Source organism: Tyto alba, unplaced genomic scaffold (assembly GCF_018691265.1).
Source record: "Tyto alba isolate M040663 unplaced genomic scaffold, T.alba_DEE_v4.0 Super-Scaffold_42, whole genome shotgun sequence".
NCBI classification, from domain to species: domain Eukaryota; kingdom Metazoa; phylum Chordata; class Aves; order Strigiformes; family Tytonidae; genus Tyto; species Tyto alba.
This window is the reverse complement of record NW_024881318.1, coordinates 19,712,584-19,729,054: the sequence shown is the minus strand read 5'-3', so window position 1 is coordinate 19,729,054 and position 16,471 is coordinate 19,712,584. Positions and strand designations below refer to the sequence as shown.

The 16,471-nt window shown below is 41.3% G+C and overlaps 1 protein-coding gene across 2 annotated transcripts; it reads left to right on the top strand.

The window, feature by feature from the left end:
• The first annotated feature begins 2,705 nt into the window (after window positions 1-2,705).
• Window positions 2,706-16,471, top strand: CCL28 (C-C motif chemokine ligand 28). Of its 2 annotated transcripts, none has more exons than XM_032993203.1 (3): window positions 2,706-2,804; window positions 14,392-14,476; window positions 15,292-16,471. In XM_032993203.1, exons 1-3 carry the CDS (start codon window positions 2,741-2,743, stop codon window positions 15,458-15,460), a joined length of 318 nt encoding a protein of 105 aa, XP_032849094.1. In that variant the 5' UTR covers window positions 2,706-2,740; the 3' UTR covers window positions 15,461-16,471. The 2 variants fall into 2 exon arrangements, with proteins under 2 accessions (XP_032849094.1, XP_032849087.1); XM_032993196.1 differs by having other exon boundaries at window positions 14,350-14,476.

Genomic DNA, 16,471 nt, shown 5'->3' with positions numbered 1-16,471 from the left:
TTAATTATCTTCAAAGACAAAAAGCACCCCATTTTGCAGTGTCAAGCAGACACCGGAATACAGAATCTAATACCGACTGAAGCTGTTTCTTTAACATGTTACTCCAGAAACACCTGTCTCACTGTACTTCTTTTAATCTAGTTTGTTCCTCTTTATGCTACTTTGAAGGGCATTGATGCTGCTAGTAGTCTTGTCCTTATCTAAATTCATGTTAATAGAGATGTTGTGAGCTATATTAGTTTTGGCCATGGTGGTTTATCTTTTATAACACAGATTTTTCATTGTAATGAAATGGTGAGAACGAATCAGCTTGTTGATCTCAACATAAATGACTTCCCTGAAATCATATTTTAAACAGCACACATCATTATCTCCTACCCTTTCTCCTCTTAACAGAAAGCTTTCATTTGGAAGTATAGTACTCTGCATTCACCTCGTTCTCTTATCCTGGTAGATAACTATATCAAGCAGGAACCAAGAGCTACGAAGTAAAACTGTGATAGCCAGAAAGTTTGATTGCACTATATTAATTTATTATTAGGTGGAATTGCAAAACTGGTGTTGGGACAGTGTAAGTGTAGATTAAAGTTCCTGAGGTTAGCAATTACTTCTATGTTGTGTTCTGGAAATTTAGGAATGGTAAGAATGGCTGTAATGAGCTGGAGTAAAGATTGGCTTGGTTGAACAGTCTAGGAGCTTCCTAGACTAATTTTTCTAGTTCAGCCCTGGAAAAGGTCAAAGCAGATAGCTTTCACTGCAGTGGCAGTGGTGGAGTATGGCAAGATATGGTGATTGCTTGCTATTCATACAGTGATAGTGTTCAATTCAGAAAGAGACCACACAGTCATCTTTTGGGGTTTTAGAGGATTTGAACCAGACATGTAAGTCAACTGTAGCAGGAAATTTGAAGAGTTCTTTTCCCCAAAGACAGTTTTCCCCATTGCATGCATGAGTCAGAAAAAGACTTCCCAATGTCACTCACAGAAGCATTACAGAAATTACCAACATCCAAATCACAGAATGGTTTGGGTTGGAAGGGACCTTAAAGATCACCTAGTTCCAACCCCCCTGCCACTGGCAGGGTCACCTTCCTCCAGCCCAGGTTGCTCCCAGCCCCGTCCAACCTGGCCTTGAACCCTTCCAGCGAGGTGGCAGCCACAGCTGCTCTGGGCACCCTGGGCCAGTGTCCCACCACCCTCACAGTGAAGAATGTCTTCTTTATCTCTAATTTAAATCTACCCTCTTTAAGTTTAAAACAATTACCCTTTGTCCTGTCACTACCCTCCCTCATAAAGAGTCCCTCCCCACCTTCCCAGTATCCCCCTTTAAGCACTGGAAGGCCGCTCTAAGGTCTCCCCAGAGCCTTCTCTTCTCCAGGCTGAACAACCCCAGCTCTCTCAGCCTGTCCTCACAGGGAGCTGCTCCAGCCCCTGACCATCTTTGTGGCCTCCTCTGGACCCCCCCTGAGCAGGTCCATGTGCTTCTTGTGTTGGGGCCCCAGAGCTGGACACAGCACTGCAGGGGGGTCTCACGAGAGCAGAGCAGAGGGGCAGAATCCCCTCCCTCGACCTGCTGCCCACACTGCTCTTGAGGCAGCCCAGGACACAGTTGGATTTCTGGGCTGTGAGCGCACATTGCTGGCTCGTGGTCAGTTTTCCATCCACTAACGCCCCCCAAGCTCTTCTCCACAGGGCTGCTCTCAATCCACTCATCACCCAGCCTGTGTTTGTGCTTGGGATTGCCACGACCCATGTGCAGGACCCTGCACTTGGCCTTGTTGCACTTCTTGAGGTTTGCATGGGCCCACCGGTCCCTCGGGATGGCATCCCTGCCTTCCAGCCTGTCGACTGCACCACACAGCTTGGTGCCGTTGGCAAACTTGCTGAGGGTGTGCTCAGTCCCACTGTCCATGTCACCGACAAAGATGTTAAATGGGATATGCAAAATACACACCTTTTATTTATTTTTTTTTCCCCACTGAAAGTTACATGTTTGTTCAGATTAAGTGTACCTCTGACATCAGGAAATTATTGAAATGAGCTGCAGGAACAACAGCTGGGGGAAAAATGGAGGGACATACACCAGATGTAGTTTCTTTCCAGCTCTTTTTCACAAGAAACATTGCAGAGTCTCTTCCATGAACTGCTGCATTATCAGTGGGCAAAAAAGAGAGTAAGGGAGTAAAATGTGCTAAATAACACGGCCCTTGCTCAGGGTCTTTACAGGCTGAAAACACATAGGTCAAATTCAAATCTAGTGTAAGGCTAGGGTCTTCTTGAGGTTGTGCCTGTTTATATTACAGCAGGTTTGGCTCACGATGTTGCATGTTCAGCTTTCACAGAGATGATACCCAATAGCTGAAGGGGTTTTTTTCTTCTGCCTTAATCCTGCAAATATTTGTTTCTGAAGTATTTCTACTCTCAGAATTTCTATTGTTGAAGAGCCTCATCTGTGAGGAGGGTTGGAAGAGTCCAGCCATAAGGCAGTACTATCTTGGGGTACCATGTGAAAAATAGCCTATTTTCCCATCTGACAGAACACTTAACCACATGTCTGCAGGTGAGAAGAGGAATCCTGCTGAAGTCCACAGTGCCACAGAGGACAGAGCCGACGTTGAGCTGCTGCTCAGGGTGGGGCTTTGAGTCACGTTCACCCCCAGCAGCCAGGAGGTAGGGTCAGGCGTTAGTTCCTGCAGCTCACCCTCTGCTCCGTGGCCGAGCTCCCGCAGCTCCTAGGAGGAATGGATGTGAACTTGGTCACTGTTTTGGCTATTCTAGCAGTCGCAGTTAGTCAGACGTCTGAGAGTAAGTAAAATTGTGCTTTATTTACATACTTTAATCTCCTAAAAGTAGAAGGAAAAAAGATCCAAAGGATGTCTACCTGGCATTGTGTCTGCTTAACCTTTGCAGCTCTGTATGGGACCACAGATGATAGCTTAAAGGTCTGTGCTGTAGCATGGGAAGATTAAAAAAGTGAAACCTGGATGTTGTAAACTACACAGAACAATTAGCATTTGTTTCAGGGAAGTCAGGTCTTCACCTAAGCATTTCCTCGATGTTGCCACAACAAATCTGGGGACTTCATGATTCTGTAAAATGGCTTAAGCAAGGAAAAGCCAAGTGGGTTATTTGTCATAGCAAACATTATCAAGAACATCATAGTGGAGAGATTTTAACTGATGAAGACAGAAGATCTTTAAAGCAGTAATTTCCTGAGGGAACACCTAATAAAATTTCACTATTTCTTTAAAGGGATCTCTCTAGTTCAGCTGCAGTTTCCTCCTTTCCAAGCTTCTTGAGAGGGAATATGTTTAGAAAAACACTTGGTCTTTTTCCTTTAAAGTTAAATCACAACTTTTTATGACAAACTTCATGTAACTGATTTCTTTCAGGAGAAGAGCATGCAGCTTTGCTCTGCGTTTGTTGCAGCATGTGTCAAGGATTCAGGACATCTAATAACACTTGCCTTTATCTTCTTGCATTTTCATTAAAATTTTTAAATTTTCAAAACAAATGAGCCAGTGCTGCTCTTGAATTCACAGTTTTTCTTTGTAAGTTTCTACTGTAAAATAAGCTGTGATCACAGAGAAAATAACTCAAATTCTGAAGCACTTGAGGTTTTAAGATGCTCCTTTCTCAAGCTCTACTGGCTTCAGTAGAAGTAGGAATTGTGGAGTTCCTAGAGGATTAGGACAACATGTGAACAAAACCTGCCTTAAAATTTTATCCTGTTAAAATGGCCACTGCACCTGCTGATGTGGGAAAGGCTCTGTAAGTTCTTTCCTATTAGATTTATGATCTGGCCAGTCAGCAAGGTCTTGCACAATAGAACTGGCACACACATGCACAGGTCAAAGTAAAGGTTCTCTTAGAACACATTCTTTTATACTGAACCGTCTGGCACAGGGAAAATACGTTTACCACCTAAATTTCCTCATGCAAACATGCTCCATACTTAGCAACAATATTCAAATGGCAGAACCTACAATAAAAATGGGCAGAACTGAATGTAGCTCTCTGGGTGCTGGCACACCCTACCCTGATCTGAACTATATTTAAGGTCAGGCTTCTTAGGCTGGCCATTATGCATCCCTTTATTTCAGGGTCACGGTACATATATGCAAGTAAGATTTGGGCTGGTACATGCAAACTTGCAAGTTTCCTTTGCTGGTGTGAGCTGCTGGCTGTGGACAGAGGCCAGGAAAGGCATCTGGTGGCCACAGGCAGGAATGTAGCCTTGCCCAGAAGTGCCAGAAAATGAGATCAAGTTTATTTTGTAGAGTGTGACAGGGATTTTTTATGTTTTTATTTTCTGTAATATAATTCAAAAAAAGTTTTTCAATTTTACTTTAAAAAAACCCCAATACCTGGTAGTCATCATCTCATCTCAGTGCCAGGGGTTTTACTGAGTGCCAGATGCTGTCACATCTGCAGCGAAGTGGGCAGCATTGCATGACACAGGATGCAGCAGGTTTGATAAAGGAACTTATTTCAAGGGTGGTTGGTTTGAATTTCAATTTGGGAAGACAAAGTTCTTTTTCAGAAGCTCCTACATGTATTTCATATTGAAGATATAAAGAGAGAAATTTGGTAACTCCAATACAGCAAAAGCATCCAAAACAAGTGTTGAATGCTACAGGGTAGGAATAGCATCTAAATAAGATTGTCTGGGTCTTCCTGAAGGAATTATCTGGAGTTGTCCTAGTCAAGTTATTTCAGTAATGATGGTCTGGTCAGAGTGAGGGTGATCTGTGCAGTGTGGGAGATGGGTTCACTCTTAACAAATTGCATTGCTTTACAGAAAAAAAATAGATGTATGTTCACATGACAGCTTCTTTTTGCTTCTTAATGTGCAATACACTACGTGCTTTGGGTTTGCTAGTAATAGCAGAAATTTTACCTTCTGTTAAGGCACTGGATACTAGTGCTTTTTTGACCACATCAATATTAAATGCTGCTTTGTCAATTTTCAGCCTGCACTTCCTTGATGCTCTGTAGTCCAGGGCATCAAGAACATTCTGTGGGGACAGACAGCTTGTAAACTGATAGTGGTTTGGTGGACAAAGACCCATTTAAATATCATAACCTATATCATATGCCCATTTGTCCATCTCCAGTTAGTCTTCCAGACTTGAAAATGTTCATATTAACAGCAATCCTCATAGCAGAACAGGAAAAGCATCTCAGTATAACTTAATTTGTACTTATTCCTGGCCACAAAATTATATAGCATGATTCATATATTTATATATTATGATTTATACTTTATTTACAGTTATTTCCACCACTTCAGCAGGTATAGCTCAGAACCCATTCTACCTTTTGTTGATCTCTTTCTCAGAATTATGCTTTAACTGTGTGTATTACCACGCAGTCAAACTTGTATGATGCATTAGAGCATTTTTCAGTATATGAGTTCCTCTCTCATCTCCAGCTATTAAGCAACCTCCTTGTTTTTATGAAGTAGTATGCTACATCTGCCAAAGATTCTAGCATCCTGCTTTGTTCACCTGCCAACCAAGATAAGAGCCTTCTGCCTAATGAAATAGTTATTGACTTGCTTTAGGTTAAGATGAAAAGACCTACTCTGAGGCACTGAATTTGTAAAATAGCCTCAAGTTTGGTTTAGATGAGAGAAACATTTTCTGGCAGCTTCATGAGTAATTGTGTACTAAGTGAGCTGTCTTACTGTAGTTAATATAAAACGTAGGTGATGTGATAAATTTCTTTCCAAGGATTCTATGTTCACAAGCCAGCAACACTGGATTAACAAATGAAACTTCTCTATGAAAATGGCTGTACTGAGATCAGAGCAGTTCAGTACATATCATGTTCCAAGTAAGCAAGACGTTAATCCGATAAATCAATGTAAAGGGTTCTTTTTCCCATATGTACAAAGCCTACTTTGTTACCACAAAAGAATTCCACTGGGAAACACTAATGCCTGCTACTAATAGCCCCAGGTGTGCCAAAGTTGTGCAACTGGTGCAGAGCTGCATCAGTTCACAGTGAGCTTGACACACATTTGCAGCAGGTCTCATATTTCATCGTAGATACAGAAAGTGCCTCAGGTTTATGGATCTCACGGTGCAAGAGAAGCTGTCCCTCAGACCACACAGTGTGTTGGGGGAACCCATTCAGCTTAATAACTATATGCATCTTTTCTGGGCAACCTTAGTTTGTGTAAGTGCAAGAACTCTCTTTCTGATTTTTTTTTTTTTGTTACATAGAAGAACATCTACAGCACAGACTTTCATTCAGCAGTCCATGGGTCACATCCAGCTGAAGAAGGTCAGCTAGATAGTCTGCCATCAGCACTGCAAGCTCCTCTGTGCTGCCAGTAGGATTCAGGAGGGACACCAAAATACTAGCTGCTGGAGTGAAACCTGTCAGGATAAGAGCTGCACAAGGCCTGCCTAAGGCAGCTGGTGCAGAGACAAATGGTGACAGGGATCAAAAATGCCTTTCTCACTGTTCTCACCTAGATCCCAGCTTTTCCTATCATGTTTAGTCAAAAGAAGCCCAAACAAAACCAAGCATATATAAGAGCCAGCACAGGGGTGGGGAACACAGTGGCTCTATCACTCACCATCTATCTCCATGTGGCTTCATCTCCTCTATATTCTCCATCTGGCCTCCCTTCATGAGGCAAAGACCTGGCTTGCTGTGTTAAATTTTCTACAGAATAGCCTGGCTGAAGCAATAACTGCTGTGTTTCTCCTCACCAGTGGTCTGCCCGACCCATATTGGGACATTAACCCAGTCCTACCTGCCTAAGAACTGCAGCCAGGCAGCAGCAGAACAGCCACTGGGTACTCCCACCATATGCCATAGGAGGGCTCTTCATCAGAAACTACCGTTTCCCTGAATAGGTAGGCAAATCTAAGAATATCAGCTCGAAATTGAAGAAGGAGGGGAATGCTCTTTGTTGCCCCAGAAACTGAACAGGCAGCAGTAACTGCTTTTATTACTTCTTGCCTGAACCCTAGATGACATGGCCGTCCTCAGCTCTTTAACATGTGGTTCTCAAGTTTGAGAACGATAATGAAAAAAGCAAAGCAGAAAGGATGATAAAAGTTTCTATAGACTGAGTTTGGCAAGGTAGCAGATAGGAAATGGAAAAAGAAACTTTCAGCAGTCAAAGAGACTTGATACTTATCAACAGAAGTGTAAAGACAGATATAATGACCAGTACTCACGGAGGTCTTGTTCCATCAGAGCTGTTGTTTTTGCTGTGCTTCATTCTCTAGCACTCCACTTCAATCACATCAATTCAAACTCACCGAGTCTCACAGACTTTGGGGATCTTTTCCATTTAGGAACAACATTTTACTAAAAGAGCTTCTATCAAGTCTAGCTGAATGCAGGTGAAAACAGTAATCTCTAGTTGCCAACTGCTTTTTATCCTTTCAGCCCTAAGAAAGTGACTGGCTACTATGCCACCAAGATTTGATAGGCTTCCAAGGAAACAAACCACCGTGGGAAGTTTAAATTAAGTTCTTGTGCTACATTCCTTGAACAACAAGCACTGTTTCAAAATAATTCAGAAATTCAGGGTTTTTCTTTTTTTTTTTTTTAAGAAAAAAACAAGTGTTTTTTTTTTTTTCAGATGTGCTAAACAGCTTATTCTCTGTAGAAAGAAAAAGTTTATTTTCTCTCCACTTCTTTTGAAATTGATAAAGCTACAAATAATGTGTTAAATAAATCCAGTATAATTAAAAGATCAGCATTATTGTATTCCACAAACCACATGCATCTGAAAAGGAGGTCCTTTTTAGGCATCCTTGAGAGAGAAAGTGGGATAAGTGAAGGTATTTTTCCAATTAACATCTTGTTTACCCTTTGTAAAAGTGCATAACTTGCTCCAGTGAACTTTTCTGTATGATTTAAGTATTTAGATGCTACCCAAAAATATGAAATAAAACCTTTATAAAACAATAGGTCTTTCCCTGGTGAGAATTTCCAGGCAATAAATACAAAAACAGTTAATAACACCTTCTGAAATAATGGCAGAGCAATCCCTGAGTGGACCTGTCTCGAGATCCATCTTGAAGTTTGTCAGTCCTTTCAGCAGCTCCTTTAGCTTTCTGGTTAAAGAGGTTCAGTGTCAGACAACAGATCTAAATAATTTGGGGGTAAGTAGCTGTGGATTTCTAATTGTGCCATTGAAACAAATGAAATGGGCAGCACTGAAAAAAAATCTCTTTGATAAGTGGCACATAAAAGGCCCTGCTGACATCCTCGTGGAAAACCACAATTCTTTCCTTTTAACCACTGTTTAAGCCAATGATTACTAATAAGCCTGATCTAATTGCTGAAATCACAAATATGGTATTGGATTGGGCTGAAATCATTAGCTTTACTTATTACCTCCTGGTTTCTTACCACTTACAGGATTAGAGCATAGTTATGGTAATAATGGCCTGGGCAACAGGGCTGCAGGATGGCTCAGTGCTCTAGGAGAACAGCATACCCTCTCCTGAGGCTCTGGGAAAAGACAAGAATTCCCTGGCTCACTGTCCCGATGATTCTTCACACTCAGGAAAAAAAAAAAAAAAAAATCACTTTTAAAACTGACACCTGTGTAAAAAGCTACCAGTTAACAAAAGTGCCTCCATCAACACAAAATTGCTGATGACATTTTCACATTATCTGACAAAAAGACCCTGATACAATGTATTAATCTGTGATTCTAAGATAATTAATTTCTGTTTTCTATATTGTAGCTGTACTTTCATGCACAGAACAACAACAAAAAATTTTTTTAAAATGACAGCTTCTTTTTCATCAGAAAGAGTGAAGATCAGAATTTTCAAGGCAAACACCCATACAAACCTATGAAAGCAAAACAGCCTCCCCCTGCACACACCTCAAATAAAAATTACTAGCAGGCTCAATCTCCATAAAAAATGCTTCTGCCTCTTTAACAAGAACATAAGCACCACCTCAATCACATTTTATACAAAATTTCAATCTGCTCTCTGTTGGTGGATTCACCAGTTTTCCATGCAGTCTGTTGCACGTTCTCTCGTCAAGAGGCACAGCTTTTTGTATAGCTGAATGAATTAAATGTCAGTGGCTTAATGCTCCGATTCAAAGATTGACTGAGCACCAGATAATTGAGTTCACTCTAAAACTCCTACTCCAGTTACATAAGTGTTATCTAAAGGTACAATCATAAACAAGTTCCTGTTGCCTAAGTTCCTTGCAAAATGGCAGTTTGTCTTGAGTAGCTAGTGAGATACTCATAAACCTGGAGGCATCAAGAATTTTGCTTTATTTTCCTTATATAAGTTTGTGTATATTTTTCCTTATAAAGCTATAAAAGTACATCAATATTAATTGCTTAATTTTTAGTTATAAATTGTACAAATTATTAACATAGTGTTATGAAGTGCACTATATTGCACTACTGTTCTGCTATTGGCTGGGACAGAGTTAATTTTCTTCCTAGTAGCTGGTACAGTGCTGTGTTTTGGATTTAGTGTGAGAATCATGTTGTTAGCACACTGTTTTTGTAGTTGCTATGTAGCACTTATGATAAGTTAAGGATTTTTCAGTTTCTTGTGCTCTGCCAGTGAGAAGGTGCACAAGAATCTGGGGGGAAGCATGGCCAGGACAGCTGACCTGAACTAGCCAAAGGGGTATTCCATACCACAGAATGTCATGCTCAGTATATAAACTGGGAGGAGTTGGCTGCGAGGGGTGGATTGCTGCTCTGGCATCGGTCGGTGGGTGGTGAGCAATTGCATTGTGCATTGCTTGTCTTTTCTTGGGTTTTATCTCACAATCTTTATGTTATATCCCTAATAATAATAATAATAATAACAACAACAACAACAACAACAATAATAATAATAAATAATTTATTGTTACTGTTATTATTATTGTTACTGTTATTGTTATTATATTTTAGTTTAGTTATTAAACTGTTCTTATCTCAACCTGTGAGTTTTACTCTTTTTTTGATTCACCTCCCCATTCCATTGGGAGGGGGAAGGAGTGACCGAGCGGCTGCCTGATACTTAGCTGCCAGCTGGGGTTAAACCACAACAACTATAAAGTGAAAAATACAGATGGCTCAGATCTGAGGATCAAAGCAAGTGATGTTTCTGAGTACATAAAGTGGGATGAGGGCAAGAGATAGTAGCCAGGCACTGAAGAAACCAGGTGAGGAAGAGTTCAGGGGACAGCCAGCTCACTCTAAGACCTTCTGTAATATCCAGCCACTTCATGCAAGGCTGGCAGTGCTGGCTGTGCCAAGTATATTAGTTTACTAGACCCCAAACCAGCACAGGTCTAGACCTCTCCAAAAAGCACAGCTGGCAACCTCAGAATTCAAGGTATAACTGCCCTTTCTTGAGTTCTTATTCCACATAATCTTTCTGTCAGGAGCTCACTGGTGACAACAAAAGTTCATACTTCAGTGTCACCAATGCTGTCTAGAGCCCTCAGAAAAAAATAAACTTAGTGGTGCTCAATGAGCTGCATTTCCATTTGCAAACATCAGTTCATTGGCTTCACAAGCTGTATGTTTTCAAAGGGAGCAAAGCAAAGGACAACAGAGAAATAAAACAGGTAGCATTCAACACTTAATTAATCCTTCTGCAACATATGATTATTTATAGTCCTCCTGTCTGGGTTGCTGAGGAAGCAACTGCTAAACCAGCTGCTTTCTCTCACCCTCCCTTCCAACTGTGAAATCTCAGGTCTCTGTCACCAACCCCATGGGTACAAAAGCCCCCTGTAAGCTGCAGCAGATAGTGTAACTGGTCTTCCGTGACTCCTGCTACATTGCTAGCTGCTCGAAATCACTGCTACGGCTTTGCTGGCATCTGTTACTCCAGAACTCAGTGTGCACATATCTTTGCTTGTGCTAGATCTTATGGAGGGAATCACTTTTAGAAGATCTATTTGTGTGCTAGAGTAAAAAAAAAAAAATCAAACACCAAAATGTTATTATTTGTCATCAAAAGAAAATCTTGAATTAGGATCTGCTTTCAAGGATTGGTGACTTTTTATTTTCAATATAGTACTAGCAAGCAGGAAAAAATCTTCAGGAGATCATTCCCTAGTACAGACAGATTCAGCCATGGGAGCCCTAGGGACAAAAGAAAACACAAAACCCAGCAACAGCATTAATATTTTCAAAGACAAAAGATAATGGGTCTGATTCAATCTCACAAGGCAGAGCTTTTAAATTTGCTTCCTCTGTCATTAATGTCAGTGATCTTCTTCCACAAAAAAAACACTTAAGTTTGTTGGTTTTTTTAATTTTTATTTTACTGTAACAAGCCTTTATATATATGTGTACAAGGAGAGGTGGAGGAAACTGTTCTTTAAACAAGAACACTCATCTGTCTTGTGGGAGAAGCTGAGAAGATGGTATCTCATCCCATAAACTGTAAAGATCACTAACCCTTGATGTATCTCTGAAATGCCCTTCCACTAATGCTTGCAGCATGGGGAGCAAATAGGAGGAGTCAGAGTCTGTCCTCGGGTACAGAGCTAGGACCTCACTGGGGTCATAATATGGCTCATGTGACTGGTGGGCTGCAATGGAGGGATATGGGCTTTTAGGAAGAACAGGTGGGAAGGTGAGGAGAGGGAGTTGCCCTTTATGCAAGAGAGTGGCAGGAACGCACAGAGCTCTGCCTGGGGATAGATGATGAACCAACTGGGATCTCATGGGTCAGGATTAATGGGCAGACCAACACAGGTGACATTGTAGTGGGTATCTGCTATAGACCTCCTGACCAGGAAAAAGTAGATGAAGCCTTCTTCAAAGAGCTGGAAAAAGCCTCAAGTTCACAGGCTCTGGCCCTCTTGGGGGACTTTAACCACCCTGATATCTTCTGGAAGGACAATACAGCAGTGCTCAAGCAATCTACAAGATCTCTCAAGTGCACTGATGACATCTTCCAGCACAATCAAGGAACCAGAAAGGATAAGTGCTCAGCTGGACTAGATACTTGCAAACAAGGAAGGTAAGGGACATGAAAGTCAGAGGTAGTATTGGCTGCAGTGTCCATAAGATGATGGAGGTCAGGATCCTAGGAGAATGGAGCAGGGCAAAAAGCAAGACCACAGCCCTGGCTTTCATGAGAGCAGATTTACAACCTCTTCAAAGACTTGCTTGGAAGAATCCCATGACATATGATTCTGGAGAGAAGAGAGGTTGAGGAGAGCCAGCTGATATTGAAGGGTCACCTTCTCTGAGTCCTAGAAAGGTCTGTCCTGACAAACAGAAAACAAAGCAAAGTGTCAGGAGGCCTACATGGACTGGAAAAAAAGGGGTGGAAGCAGGGAACCAGGTGGTGTGCAGAGTTGTTGCCTGATCATGCAGGAATGTGGTTAGGAAAGCCAAGTCTGAGCTGGAGTTGAATCTGGCAAGGGAAGTGACATGCAATAGGAAGGGATTCCACAAGTACATAATTAGCAAAAAAAAAAGAGACGCGAATATGTGAACCCACTGATGAATGGGGCAGGGAAACTGGTGACAAATTACATGGGTAAGGCTGAGGTACTCAATGCCTTCTTTGCTCCACACTTTACCATTCAAACTGGCCTTCAAGAATCCCAGGTCCCTGAGATCCGAGGAAGTCTGGAATAAGGAAGATTTATCATTATTGGAGGAGGACCAAATTAGGTACCACTTTAAAAACTGGACCAGCATAAGGCCACATGGACAGATGGGATGCACCACCCAGCAGTGTCGAGGAGGCTGGCTGATGTCACTGTGAGGCCACTGTCAATTATTATTGAACAGTCATGGCAACTGGGAGAGGTTCCTCAAGACTGGAAGAGAGCAAATACCACTCCTTTCTTCAAGAAGGGCAAGAAGGTAGGTCCAGGGAACTATAGGCTGGTCATCCTCATCTCAAGCCCTTGAAGCTGATGGAGAATATCCCCCAGGAAATCATTTCCAAAGATCTGAAGGACAAGACGGTGATCAGGTTCAGTCAGCATGGATTTATGAAGGGGGAATCATGCTTGATCAACATGATAGCCTTCTACAAGGAGGTGACTAGCTTGCTGGTCAAGAAGAGACCAGTAGATGTTGTTTACTTTGACTTCAGTAAAGCCTTTAATACAGTCTCTCGTAATGACATCATAGACAAGCTGACAAAGTACAGGTTAGATGAATAGTGAGGTGGATTGAAAACTGTCCAAACAACCAGGTCCAGAGGGTTGTGATCAGTGCCACAAAGTCCTTTGGAAGCAAGTCATCAGTGGTATACCCCAGGGGTGAATGTGGGGGCCAATACTGTTCAACATCCTCATTAGTGACCTGGATGATAGGACAGAATGTGCCCTCAGCAAGTGTGTAAATGATAAAAAACTGGGCATACTGGCTGATGCACCACATGGTTTTGCTGCCTTACAGATAGAACTTAACAGGCTATAGAAATGGGCAGAGAGAAATCTCATGAAGTTCAACAAGGGGAAATGTAAAGTCCTGCAGCTGGGGAAGAATAATGCCAGGCAGCAGTACCTGCTGGTGCCCAGTGGGGAAGGGAAGAAGAAATCTGTTTGGTTCATCTATTTGGTTCACAGGACCTTCAGGGCCTGATAATGGGGGAAAGGCAACAAATACATGACTTACTTGGTCACAGAGAATGGCTGCTTGCCTCATAAAATGGCATTAATTATGCTAACCACATTACCAGGGATTGGGAGCAGGGGGTACTGGTCACAGGGTCAAGGGAGGTGATCCTTTCCCTCTACTCAGTGAGGCCACAGCTGGAGTGATGGGTCCAGTTCTGGGATCCTCAGTTCAAGAGAGACATAGACTTACTGGAGAGAGTCTAGTGAAGGGCCACAAAGATGGTGAAAGGACTGGACCATCTTGCATGTAAAGAAAGGCTGAGAGTCCTGGGGCAGCCTGTAAAAGAGAAAGCTCAACAGAGTTCTCATCAAGGTGTTGTAACCACCATTCCCATACCTGATGGGAGTGAAAGAAGAGGGGGCCAGGCTTTTTGCAGTAGTGCCCACTGGTGGAACAAGAGGCAATAGGCATAAATTAAAACACATGAAATTCAATCTGAATACAGGAAAACACTTTTTTTTTTTTTTTTTTTTTTTTTGCTGTGAGTGTGATCAAACACTAGAGCATGTTGCCCGGATATTCTGTGGAGTCTCTATCCTTGGAGATATTCAAAAGCTATATGGTCATGGTCATGGTCCTGGGCAAGCAGCTCCAGGTGGCCCTGCCTGAGCAGGGGGGTTGGACCAGATGACCTCCAGTGGTCCTTTCCAAACTCAAACATTCTGTGATTCTGTGAAGTCAAGCTATGCCTTGTCCCCTTCATACCTATGCTGTTTCTAACACTGTTATTACTTTCTTTAGCTTTGTTTCCTGGGGCCTTTAACTGTTGCACAAAAATTTCAGATGAAATTCCCAAAGGAATCCTCCGAAGAGTGGAGAAGTTTGAAATCCAGAAAGGAGATGGCCTGTGTCACCTAGAAGCTGTTATGTAAGAGACATTTTGGGTCCTTCACTGTGAAAGGAGTACTGTCAAGTTAAAACTTGGCATCACTTAAACAAGTAGAATCTTAGAATGCTAACACAAATCCAATGAAAAACAAGATTGTGTGTGATTTAAGAACTGTCCTTCCTTATGCTATTTAAACTTCTTACTGCTAAAACTGGATTTCCTTTCTGGTATTAATACTGATCATTATTCAGCCTGCACCAACTTTGACACTTGCTTTATTTTCAGAACTAAAGAATTAATCATGCACCTTAAGACTTTTCTGGGGTTTTCCAACTATTGATCCTCTATAAATTTTGCATAAACTCATTGAATCAGCTTTACTTTTGAACATAAGATATTTCTAATTTTTTTTTTTTTTTTTGGCTGGTACAGTATCACACTGTTTGGGTTAAATTGATAAATTTCTAAGAAATCTTGGACATTTTTTATTTCTAGACATTTGCATTATGATTGTGACAATAACAACAATAGCAATAACAATAACAGTAATAATAACAATAACAATTAAAGTGGTCCACTTATTCATTGGCCATAGAAATGTACTGTTCTGCACAGTACTTTTCTAGCCCACTAAAGTAGTAAAGCTTTTTCCAGATTTTGGAACTGTAATCATGTAAACCTTAAATCCTAACCTTTACATATTTGAAACCAGACAAAAGTGAATAGACATAGTACAAAATATAATTTAAAATTAACTAATTAGAACTTTATGGTCTTCATAGGTGAACGATAACTTTAAAAAGTTGGAGGGGTTTTTTTTTTTGGAAACTGACAACCAATTTTTGCTCTGGCAGTCTCTACATAGAAGGCAGAAAGTTCTGTGTGAGCCCACGGATTAGAAAAGTTAAAAAATGGATGAAGAAGAATAAGCACAAGTTTCCCAGAAGAAAAATTCCTGGTAGAAAGCACAGAAGAATTATTAAAAAGAACAGAAACGGGAATACGATGAAGCAAGCCCCGTGATGAAGACACCTCTGGCATGTGGCATATTGCACTGCAAACAAAGATACCAGACTTCATCAGCGATGGATGATATCATCATTAAAATGACTTTTCAAAATGTCTATGTGCTAGAGAAAGCAGTGGCAGAAAACACCACCTGTACACAAGAATGGTACCAGTGAGATCACTAGCCAAATGACAAGGTGGTCCTGACAATGTCTTGTAGCAAGTGCTCACTGTACCTCCTAAATCTATTGATAAACTTAAATCCTCCTCTCTCTCTCCCTGCTTTCATGGTAGCCTCCCCTGTGATTTCTATTTTAACATGCCAGTATGCAGTTCCTTCTCAATAATCCATTTTCCCAGTCCCATCCATGATCCTTACTCTTCCTTGTCTGTCTTTGTGCTGTTGCCTGTTTTGCTTCTATTCTTACAGTCATTAATCCTTTTTATTTTCTTTCTTCTTACATAATTTTACAGATACCTTTCCAGATACTAGTTCAGTTTAAGTTGACCAAAACCATGTATCTTTTACTTATTCCAAACAATCCCTGCTCCCAGCTGTTACTATCATGACATACCATTTCAGTGATAATAACTGAGCCTGTTCATCAGGCTCAAAGTGTGGCAGCCAAAACTATGTAATAAAGATAATTATTGCTTTTGTTCATTAAATTCCCTGCTCAAATCCTTCAGCTGGATGCTTCCTATGCTCTTTGCTGAATTTCTCATCATTAGCATCGAGGATTGCACGTGTGCATCAAGGCCTTTCTTTGAAGACTAATGATGATGCCAAGTCTGGCTGCTTGCTCCATAGCCTCCCTCCCACTGCATGGCATTGCCTTCTCCCATGTGGCACAGTCTTCAATTCCCTCCCTCCTTCCTTGGAAACTTCAAACTAATTTAATATTTCCATAAAATCATCCTAGTCAAAGGCACTTTTCCTCAGAGACATGTACACGGAAAGCAGCAAATTAGAAAAAAAGAAAGTTTTTTAAAAGAGCACCATAGAATGAATACTTTAAATATTTA